The 12,288-nt window shown below is 35.5% G+C and overlaps 1 protein-coding gene across 1 annotated transcript in view; it reads left to right on the top strand.

Annotated features, from left to right (window-relative positions):
- SLC16A7 (solute carrier family 16 member 7) overlaps positions 1–9,055 on the top strand; it is a 65,859-nt gene extending 56,804 nt beyond the window's left edge. Inside the window, 2 exon segments of the mRNA XM_021687217.2 lie at positions 1,617–2,435; positions 6,596–9,055. Coding sequence (XP_021542892.2) covers positions 1,617–2,435; positions 6,596–6,864 — 1,088 coding nt within the window. The 3' untranslated portion in view covers positions 6,865–9,055.
- The last annotated feature ends 3,233 nt before the right edge of the window (positions 9,056–12,288 follow it).

The raw sequence follows: 12,288 nt of genomic DNA, 5'->3' as shown, positions 1-12,288 counted from the left end.
GAATTTTGTTACTTTTAAATAAATACTAGCATATAATTATCATCATATGTCATTATGTAACATTTTACAGTTCTAGAACTTACTTGACTTTGGCAGAACCCTCTTTTGTTGTTGTTGAGGGGATTAGAACTCAGGAAGTCTAAGTGTTATGTCCAACACTGTACATAGGTAAATAGTTGAGGCAAATTCAGATCTTTGGATTTCAAATCTCATGTTCATTTTACCCTGCCAGAATAAGAAATAGATGGCCACTGTCTCCTAAGGAGAAATTGGATTAACACCCGAAGGCAAAATTCTAGGTGACCGAATGGGGCCAGGGGTTAGGGGAGGGTGGCATTAGGTAAAGAAATTTGAACTTCAAAACAAAATTCCTGGGTTTTAATTTGGATTCTTCCATTTACAAGCCACTGACCATAGGCTGACAGTTTTCTTATTTATAAATTACACTTATTCTGCATGTCTCACAGGTGTGGGCTGTGATAGTATCAGAGAGCATACTACCCTGTTACTCTCCAAAGCACATTCTCGGTTCCTTTGTGTCAGCTTTTAGGGACCCTCCTACTCATAGAAAATATTTGTATCAAAGGTTTGCAGGAAGTATTGTACTGAGAACTGAGTTGTCCCTGAGTCTAAATACTTAACCACTTTGCAATACTGTCTCAATTTACATAAATTGGTAAATGCAGAATTCTTACTTCTATAACCCCTAAACTAATACAGAATAATGCCTAGGTTAAAGGGGAAAGAGAGGTACCTTATCTAAATCAATTTTATGTGCTTTATAAGCAAACTTAATCATCACTATTGCTAAGTAATACTTTGGCAAGCTGTAAGAAATAATTCATCTCTCAAAAGTGATACTCAGCACTGCCAAGGGATTCCCTTGGAATCAGTAGGAATAGTAGGAACCTTTGAATCATATAAAGAATGAGTTTTAATCTCTGAAATAAAATGTTTAAAGCAAAAATTTTATTTTTTAGTCAACACACATGTGCATCTATAGTCATGAACTGTGGAATGTGAGAGATGTAGAGCTGACATTAATGGCATTAAGTTATCACTCTTGTTTATTTTTTGCTCAGTTCTGAAAGAAGTATCTCTGGAGAGACCTAAGGTTTTCATAAACAGCAACCTTTTTAATCTGTTCACTCTGTTCCACTCTTAAAAACAGTGTTCCCATTTAAATGCACTCTTGCGCACAAAGGAGGAACCTACTCTATATATGCGTATATAAATATAATGCATGTAAATAGGTTTATGTAAATAGAGAGGATTAATTTATCTGTGGTATTAAGTGATTATAACTAAGAACTAATAATTTCATCTTAATTTCAACCTATTCTGTGATTATAGAAACATCAGTAGATGTTCTTGATTTCATTTTTCTGCTTTCACATGAAAGGAATATGAAGCTGTCATACATATCAAGTGTCCAGTTGTGAGAACCTCTTTGTTTATGCACAATTCCATGATATTTAAAATTGTCAAAAATTATTACCTGCTTTTGCACTTTTAGTTCTGCCTTCCCCACTTGAATGTACATTTTAAGGAGTAATTCCTTTTGTGAGTGACATAATGTGTTTGTGTTTTTGTTCCCTTTGTTCTGTTCTTTTTAGGTTTAGGTCTAGCCTTCAACCTGCAACCAGCCCTAACGATCATTGGCAAATACTTCTATAAGAAACGACCCATGGCTAATGGCCTTGCCATGGCAGGAAGTCCTGTTTTCTTAAGTACATTGGCTCCTTTCAATCAGTACCTTTTTAATACTTTCGGCTGGAAAGGAAGCTTCTTGATTTTGGGAGGTATCCTGTTGAATGCCTGTGTGGCTGGGTCTCTCATGAGACCCGTTGAACCCAAACAAGTTACCAATAAGTCTAAAAATAAGATTGGCATAAGAATGGATGATTCAGGTGTGAAGAAAAGCCATAAGAAGAAATCAGCATGGGAGAAAGTCAATATGTATTTAGATTTCTCCCTTTTTAAGCATAGGGGATTTCTGATATACTTATCTGGAAATGTCATTATGTTTCTAGGGTTTTTTGCCCCCATTATATTCTTGGCTCCATATGCTAAGGACAAAGGAATTGATGAGTATTCTGCAGCTTTCTTGCTGTCTATTATGGCTTTTGTTGATATGTTTGCTAGACCTGCTGGAGGACTCATTGCAAACTCCAAACTTATCCGCCCCCGAATCCAGTACTTCTTCAGTTTTGCAGTCATGTTCAATGGAGTGTGCCATCTCTTGTGCCCATTGGCAGAGGACTACACAAGCCTGGTGTTATATGCTATATTTTTTGGTCTTGGATTTGGGAGTGTTAGCAGTGTCCTCTTTGAAACTCTCATGGACCTGGTTGGCCCTCAAAGGTTTTCCAGCGCTGTAGGACTTGTCACAGTGGTGGAGTGTTGCCCCGTTCTTCTTGGTCCTCCTCTTGCTGGTAAGAATAATTCTCATCCAGAAAAGCAAAAAGCATAAAATGAATATCGACTAGCCAGAACATTCTTTGTAGTGTATGTTGTGGCTTGTAATAATAAATACTAATAGCCTGAAAGACTGTGGGTGTGTTAATTTTAGGTTTTATTATGTATGTATTTTTAAATTTCATAAATAGTTGATTTTAGACCTAAATTTCCTTCAGAGTCAGGACCTATGAACTTAAGAAATTAAGTTAGACTGATAATTAGTAACATAATTTTCAGGTTTTTACCCATATCCATTGTTTTACGCTTCTAAAAAATGTGTCATAATAATAAAATTCCACTTTTTCTTCATTTTATCATTGAACAAATTTCTCTTCTGCTTATATTAAAATGAGTCAAAAGTTTAAAATAATGATACAAAGGTCAGGATCTATTTTTTTATTGGGAGTACATTGGTTATATTAATATGTTGCATTCCTAAGGATAGCATACTTTTATAATATTGCTGACAGAAATATATGTATATATTTATACCCATATATGTACATATATACCCATATATATATATATGTATATGAAATGCAGTAAGAAAAAGAAACTCATTTTGAACAGATATATTCCACATTTATAAATTGTAATGATTACCTATAGATTTTAAGATCTGAAATATTTTCAATGATGCCTATGAAAATAGCTGTGCTAAATTACACAGTAAGGAGACCACGACACATGTGTAAGTGCATTTTTCAAGTTAAGACTTTGTTCAGTCTTAGACTTTAATGTTATAAATATTAAAAACGTTCTGTGGGCCAGTCTTTTCGAGGACATTGTTTTGGTTAATACTAAACTTAGGTATTCACTTAGGCTCTTGGCCTGACCCCTAGTGGTTACAGTAACTGCCAGGCTAAATGTAAATTTCTCCAGTTTTTAAACTGTTTCCCTATATGACATCAAGGTATCACTTATTAAAATTGCAGTATAGTTAACAGAGTGTTACATTCATTTTAGGTGTACAATATGGTGATTCAACAATTCCATACATCAAGAAATCAGTTTGAGTTGGGAAAATTTGTATTTAATTTGTTGATCTTTAGGTATCATTGACGTTTTGCCTTGCTTTTTCACTTGGTCAGGAATGGCATAGTTATTGAATTTTTCTATCTACCAGGGCTGTCCTTTTGTATCTAGCACAGATGTTTTGGGTGGTATATCTTTTAATATTGGATATACTATGGCACCAAAACAGTTTTCAAGAAGAACGAAAGCCAGTCAGTCTTATTTATCAGCTAATTGATTTTGTTGCATAAGACAACTACAACTGACCTATCTTTTCCTACAGAATGGGTTTTACCAAATGTGTTTTAGAAGCCTATTCATTAGCAGCAAAATTTTTAGTATCAACAGAGAAAATTGTATTTCACCAGCGATGGTGGGATTAAAAAAAAAATTAAGTCAGGTCAACAGACATAGTGGGCGGGCTCTAAGGATGAAAAGGAAGGAATCTGATTTGACTATTCCTACCTGTGCTGAGAACCTGTATTAATAACATTTATATCGGTTTCAGTGCTCTTGAGTGCTTCTTGTGTTAATATTGCCAAACCATTGCACGAGTAGGGGCAATGGCAGGAATCAATTTGGGGCTCCTTGTTGAAGCTCTCAGGCTGTAGCTATAATAAGTCCATTTTTTTTTCATCCTGTTTCTGTCTCCTGCTCTCCCTGATCCTCCTTGACTTTTGGACTGGCTTCTTCTCTGTAGCATCTGATCACTGATAGAATGGTGTCCGGCACATGGCAGGCACTCGGTAAATGAGTACCATTGTGGTTACTTCTCACACTCTTGCTGGGGCTGCTACTCTTGTTAGCAGAGCAGTGGAAGATACAGTACCATTTCTAGTTTTATTTTTTTCAGCTCACGTTTTCACTGCTGCACTCACAAGAGCTGAAGCTTTAGTTCTGGAAATCATACCTGGCTTCTTGATGATGCTAAAAAATTCCCCAGACATTTAGAAAGTATGTTTATATGGCAGCCCAAAGTGGTATCAACTCTGATGGGGCCACAGACCTAATGTGTATGTATTTAGAGGTGTAACAATCATTGTATGAATAAAAATATTTGACTAAAGCTAGAATAGAAATTTAAATTGTGCATTTTTGTTATGTGTGTGTATATGGCACACTCAAATAAGCCTATTCCACCATTTAACTAATTAAAACAGAGAACTTCATTCAAATAGGCAGTTTCACAAGTAGCTGAATTTAATACTGAGCCGCTAACTAGATTTTAGCCAGGATGAATGAGATTCTGATTAAAGAAACAGGCCTATATCAGAATCACCTCAAATATGCATATAATAAATAATATGGATTTGCATACACTGTCATTGTTAAGAATTTGGTGCCTGTATAAGCAAGAGGCAAAATTAAGTATAAACTGAAATATTTTTAAAAGTAATTGAACCGGAGCACGTGGCTGGCTCAGTTGGTTGACCATCCAACTCTTGGTTTTGGCTCAGATCATGATATCAGGGTTGTGAGATCAAGTCCCACATTGGGCTCCGTGCTGGGCATAGAGCCTGTTTAAGATTCCCTCTCTTCCTCTCCCTCTCCCTGTCCCCCTACCAGGGCTCACTCTCACTCACTCTCTCTAAAAAAAAAAAAAAAAGGGGTCAATAAATCTTCAGGTTATATGATATCAGGCTAGTTTTTAAATGTCTAAATAATCAAATGTAATAAATACTTTCTTCCTGATTAGTGTGGCCTTAATAATTTAGATTTCGATAAACTAAAAAGTTGTGATTAGCCCAAAAAGTTATGATATGACTCTTAACCAAGAGGTATGGTGAAGCTCTTTTGAAGAATAGTTAAGAATCTGAGATTCAGTGAAGTGGGGGAAATCAGAGGGGGAGATGAACCATGAGAGATGATAGACTCTGAGAAACAAACTGAGGGTCTAGAGGGGAGGGGGTAGGAGGATGGGTTAGCCTGGTGATGGGTATTGAAGAGGGCACGTTCTGCATGGAGCACTGGGCAAAAAATGAATCATGGAACACTACATCAAAAACTAATGATGTAATGTATGGTGATTAACATAACATAATAATAAAAAAAAAGAAACTGAGATTCAGGGGCGCCTCGGTGGCTCAGTCGTTAAGCGTCTGCCTTCGGCTCAGGTCATGGTCCCAGAGTCCTGGGATCGAGCCCCGCATCAGGCTCCCTGATCCACGGGAAGCCTGCTTCTCCCTCTCCCGTTCCCCCTGCTTGTGTTCCCTCTCTCGCTGTGTCTCTCTCCGTCAAGTAAATAAAATCTTAAAAAAAAAAAAAAAGAAACTGCAATTCAGATAGACCTTGATTAGATTCCAGATTCTGCCGTTCACTGGCTATGTAACTATGATCAAATTACTTCATAGTGATTTTGTAAGGATTAAATAAGGTATTACCTCATTTAAAAGTGTTTAGCCTAAGGGTGCCTGGGTGGCTCAGTTGGTTAAGCCTCAGCCTTCAGCTCAGGTCAGGATCCCAGGGTCCTAGGATTGAGCCCCATATTGAGTTTCCTACTCAGCAGGGAGTCTGCTTCTTCCTCTCCCTCCGCCCCTTTCTCCTACTCATGCTTTCTCTCTTGCTCTCTCTCTCAAATAAATAAATTAAAAATCTTTAAAAAAAAAAGTGTTTAGCCTAGTGGTAGGCATAGAAAAAACATTGAGTAAATATTATGCCCTTTCAGAACCTTAAATAAGCCTTTGGGTCTTTTCTAAAAAATGTAATTTTTTCCTTTTTATTGAAAAGAAGCATGGAAAGGATGAAGCACTCTCAATGTATAAAAGTTAATAGATAAATGTATCTATTTATATACACATAGATACAAAAAACATGCCTCACACATACATGTATTTATGAATATACACACAAAAAGGTATATACCTATTTTGTCTTAGTTGTACATTTTTATTGAGGGGAATAATCTTTAATAAATTTAATATACTGGTAATATAATGCTGTGTATACATATATGCCTTTTTTATGCATACATAAAATTCATAATCTAGAATATTTTTTGTTAAAAACTCATTCAATATTAACTAAGAAATGGGTACATATTTGTGGAAGAATTTATTGGAAAATGTTATCATTTTACGGCTGTTTTATTATTCTGTCTTAAAAGATGTTCTCTGTCTCTTAGGGAAATTGGTGGATCAAACTGGACAGTACAAATACATGTATATAGCCTGTGGGGCTATTGTGTTCCTATCGAGTGTGTGGCTGCTGATCGGCAACGCTATAAACTACAGATTGCTTGCAAAGGAAAAGGAGGAAGAAGAAAGGAAGAAGAAACTGCATACACCTGAGTCCAGAGAGTCTGAGCCCTTGAACAAATCTAACCATCATGATGTTAGCGTCAAAAGTACAAGAACAGAGAATAATTCCTCAGAAAGAGAAACTAATATTTAACAAGAATCACATCTCTGATTTCAGTGTTTATGACTTTCTTAGGAGTGTTTTTTTTTTTTCCAAAATATTGGGGAAGTTTTTACTTGAAATGAGGAGTCATAATGAAGAACGGAGATGAGATTTTCCTCAATGGCAAATTTTTATAAGTTTGTTTTTTAACACTTGTTTGGATAGTCCAGTTTTGAGATTATGCCTATAAAGAATCCATGCAATGGGTTTATTTCCATACATGATTCTGGTTGTCATGGTTAAAATAATTTTAAAGTCTTCCAGTCTTGGTTATAGAGATCTGAATCCCAAACCTCTGGTTTAAGTAGTTAGAAAGCGTATGTTTAATCCTGTAAGAATACCCTGTCCAAATTTCATTTTTTAGTGTTAAATAGAATTGAAGGAAAATTAATTTTCTTCTGGTGTGCACATGCACACACACACACACACTCACCTATATGTACACACGTGCATGGAGTATCCAGCGAACAAAAGACAAGTAAGTTCAAAAAGAATATTATCACTTTTTTTAACTTTAAAAATAAATCCATGGAGAATGAGGAAATGTGTTATATCTGCATACTACTTTACAGTGTGAATTTTAAAGATAAAAACATGGATGAAAATGAGAATGATCTTAATTTGAAAATGCAACTAACTGTGTAAAAAAAAATTTGCATGTATAAAATAAATTTGAAAAAAAAAAAACCCTCCATTTTAAACCATTAATTCTGAGCACTGTTAGATTTGATTAATCCATGCACATGATTTCTTTGAGGACAGTCATTAGTACCTGGTGCTAGAGAATAGAACCCTCAAATAATTTTCAGAATCTTACTTAATATGTAAACCAAATTAAAAGCCTAAGTGACTCCTCACAATGAGCTACGTTCATTGATTTTAAAAGGATTTTTGTTACTAATCCAGAAAGTAATAACCAGGGATTTCTTTTAATCAGAACTCAGTCTAGACTCACTGTCATACTGAGACTTCAAGATGGAATTTACTGGAATCGTGGTTGACAGGCTGACAAATAAGCCAAATTCTAATTTTTCCCAACACATAACAGTGATCAGAGGACTACTGCTATGAGTGATCTGAGTAAAGCTGACTAAGAGGGAGAGGTGCTTATACTGAGCCCTCTCAGTTCTGTCATTTCTCGCCCCTCCCTAAAATGCAAAAGCAAAACACAGAAATCCAAACAGGCCTTTCACCCAGCCACTGAAATTCCTCACACTGTGGGGAATGGCAGCACCTCAAAATCCCACCCCGTCCTGGTGAGACTTCCTCCTGCCTGGGAACATAACCGGGAGACTGGAGACTGTTAGAAAAGGTTTCTAGAACTGGAGACTTGCACGTAACTCTGTATACACACTTGGGAAGGGTAGGCATAGTTAATCACACGATAGCAAGAGGCCTGCAACATGGCCGGCCAGTTTAATTTAGCAGTTTCTCATTTTCATAACAATGTTAAAACATCTGAGAATCTGAATCAGCTTTGAATATTCAGGCATGTGATAGTTACTGTGCACTCAGAACTATAAATACCACTTAGAGTAATACAATACTTTTAAACAAGAAAGAATTTGTGCCTTATGGCTAAAGTAAATAAGTATTTACATCAGTAAATCTGAAGTTTAAATTAAGAGTATGATTAATAAAAAACATTTAGTGCTTGATTATTGAAGTGATGTTACTCTTAAGATGTCAAAAGGAATTTGCTGTTCATTTTTTTTAATTGCAGTGGAGGCAGATGCTATCTTATTTCCTATAAGATTGCACCTGGACCCCAAGCTTTTGTAATAGTTAACATTAAGGATTTGATTTGTAAAATTTATGCACTGGTTAAGCATGTGGCTCATATTTAGGAAGCTATAAGAAGTCCCATATTTCATTTAGCATTCATTTTGTTAGCAGATGAAGAGGAATTTGTATTTTTTAAATATGAAATAAAGCAACTTGTGCCAATACCACAGGTAAATAAATTAGGCAAAATGTGGCAATGTATGGCTGTTTTAATTTAGTTTTGCCCAGTCTTGAGTCTTGAATGAACTACTTTCATATTTTTAGTCCTTTTGTATTCAACTCTGACTCATCATAAGAAATGCAACATCATAAATTGTGTAGTAGCTCTCCAATCTTAAACATTTCCAAAAAGTCTTCAATTCTCTGAGGATACATATTTAAATTAATATACATATCAGATCCCAGGGGGAAATAAACAGCAAAGTAATGATAGTGGGGTTTTGGGCCCACGGCTTTAGTCCTTTTTGTCACCTGCTGGTAGAGACAAGCTGGTGGGTGCATTCCAGTGCCTTCCTCCATGGAAGGAGGTTTATTTACTTACTGATGAGGTTTTCGTCAGTTCTGTTGGTTTGGGGTCATGTTCATTAACTTTTTATTTCTAACACTGTATATTAAAATGTCAAAAAAGAAAGGGAAGTAAAATTACACATTCAAAGCACATGATATGTATACAGCCATGCCTCGCAACAGCTCTACACAAAGTTACAAATATGCACACATATTAATTCCTATATTAAATGTTGAAAATTAATTTAGAACACACTTGAAACAGCGACAGAGACTCACATACAGGATTGAGAATCGTTCCAGGGTAAAATAATTTTCTAGTCATTCACACTCTCCACTCCCTTGAACCTGTGAGAATATTTGTTGCTTTCAGAGAATCTTTAAAGACCGAGAAGAGAATATCAGCTCAGAACATTCACCTAGTCTAGAGGAAGTGGTATAGTTGGCCTCTGTGTGTGCAGTAATCAGTGATGTCATGAAGCAAAATCAGAGTACACCATTAAAATTCCTTTTCGTCCCATTCCCCCACTGGGGGAATGGTAAAGAAGGGAGGTTATCAACCAGGGCACTAAAATAATTCATGATCACTGGCTACTTCAAGTATTTTTCTGCTTGTGATAACTAGCAGCTCATATTTTTCACAATTTAACCTTAAATATGCCTTCATTAATTTAAGAATACAGTATTGGGTATAGACTTGTCCTGACCAATCCCTACCCTCTTTCCCAATGCTTTTTTTTGGGGGGGGGGTCCAGTCAACACACATTTAAGAGGCACTGGGCCAGGCTCTAGTGTACTTCACGTTGGAAGACATGACGTTTTCTCAGTGTAAATTCACATGAGTTTCACTTCTTTAATATCAAGTTCCAACTGTCTTATCTCATGCCCCACCCCTGGACACTAGAAAATAAGTAAAATAAGTTTGACATATTTGAATGTGCATTTTAAAAATCTCGATTTTTTTTTTTTTATTCCTTTTCTGGCTGCACATGACAATTGAGGATACTGAAAAAAGATGTATGATGTAAATGTAAGTTTTTATATTGATATTATAAAATGTGGAGAAATCCTTAATCAGTTAATTGAAAATTATTTTCCATCCAAAAGTACCTTTTTTAAAAAAAAAGCCCTCTCATATGTGTAACGTTGCACACTTGTAATAAAACAAAATTAAAAATCATGATCGTTAGGCTCCATTTAATAGGAACTAATATTTTGCCTACATAATACCTTTTAATATCCAAACCAAATTGTAAGTAGAGGCTATTGACCTGACATAACAGATGAGAGAAACAAAACAAAATCAGACACACAAAGTTCAGCTGATTACCCGAGTGAAAGTAGTAAGTGACAGAACCAGAACTAAAACTCAGATTTATCTAAAAGCAGAAAGAGCCCCTGGGGTGTTCACTAGCATGCTGCCTTCAATAGAATATATAGAAGCAAAGGTAGATAAAATATAGATACAAAAAATTTAAACCCTATACAGTAAACCAATTAGGTTTAACTGCAATTTGTATTCTGATTTATTTAGCGTTCATTAGAGACTTTGCTGTAAACCGAATATATAATTTCAAGTTGCCTGCTTTTCTAGCCAATGCATATTACCCCAAATAGTGGTAATGATTGTATAATAGCCATAATTGTTTTAATATGACTTTCTGCACAAAAATAATGACATATTTATATGACTCAGGGATAATATATTTTCCCGAAGGTTGGATTTAGAAGAAAAATGTTATTTTCTTTATGGATAAGTAATCCCATATTGGTGGCTACTTATTATGACTCAAAAAGTACTTCATACAAAACATTATATTCAGAATTACAGGGATTCCCATTTATAGGATCATCCAAGCTACCAAAGAAACTTAAAAAGATTACAAGATATAAATGATTTGGTTCATCTATACAGTATTTATTTATTTTCATCATTTAATGCAACTACCCCTACGTTCTAAATCATTTTTCAGCCTTCCTTGAACATCTGTAACTGCCATTGTCCTCTCTGTCCATTTGTCTATAGACAGAACAAGTATCCTTGCTTTTGTCCTTTCCCTCTAAGACTTTTGACTTCCATAGAATAGTGTTCTCCTTAGCATTATTTTAGATGGTGTACTTCTAGTGTCTTACATCTTTCACAAAATCACACGTGCTGCATCTAGTCTTATTTAGTTGTGATTTGGAGGAATGGCTGTCTTCCTGGAATCAACAGTATATACTCTTGGCCATGACCTCTCAACTTCACAAGTGAAGGAACTCCTGTGACTGGAGGCTTAAGGTATCCTGGGTAAGGAAGGTGCTCATAATCTAGAAGACGTTTTGTTAATATGAGTCTTCCTTGTGCATGATAAATACATAAATGAATGTGATTTTTAGGAATCTAGAAAAATCAATCTTCCCGTCCTTGGTACTAACTATCCTGGATGTTTCTAATCTTCCTAAAGGGCCTCACGACTTTGAGAAACAAAGCTTACCAGGACAGCACTGCACCATTACATATCCTATATGCTCTTTCAATGCAACGAGATCCTGGATACATCTTACCAAGTAGATTTCTTACCACAACACTTCATAGTACCAAGCAGCATCAAAATTATTCAGATATAAATTGAGATTAGAATCTTTATTCAACTCACTTTGTTTTTTAGGTTTTGATTTTTACACATCCATGTGCATGGTCTCCCTCCACTTAAAAGCTGAGAGGCTCAATTATCAGTAATTATAATGCTTGTATAATCAAAATCAGAAATTATCTTTGTGGATAATTAAAACATGAACAATTTGCTGAGCTCACATAATTTTTTGTAGTTCTCATTTTCTCTTCTTTGCTATCAGTTGTTTGTACACTATTTAATTTTTAACTCCTACAAGATCCTGCAATCTGGTTTATGTTAGTCTTCCCCCACACTGCCTTTCCTTCGCTTTATTTCACTTATGAACAGTTCATGAAAGCATTGTTATAGTACTGAGAATCATACTTTTAGGTCCCTGTGTTAAGAGGAAAAGTAATATTGCAAACAATTTTTGGTGTTAATAGAGCATATGGGAATTTTTTAGACTGAATTAATTTCTCCCATCCCAATCCTGAGCTACCTTACCTTCTCACCTTTTTTTCTCATT

This window comes from Neomonachus schauinslandi, chromosome 5 (assembly GCF_002201575.2).
Source record: "Neomonachus schauinslandi chromosome 5, ASM220157v2, whole genome shotgun sequence".
Taxonomy (NCBI): Eukaryota; Metazoa; Chordata; class Mammalia; order Carnivora; family Phocidae; genus Neomonachus; species Neomonachus schauinslandi.
The sequence above is the reverse complement of the archived record's forward strand: the minus strand, read 5'-3'. Positions and strand labels throughout refer to the sequence as shown.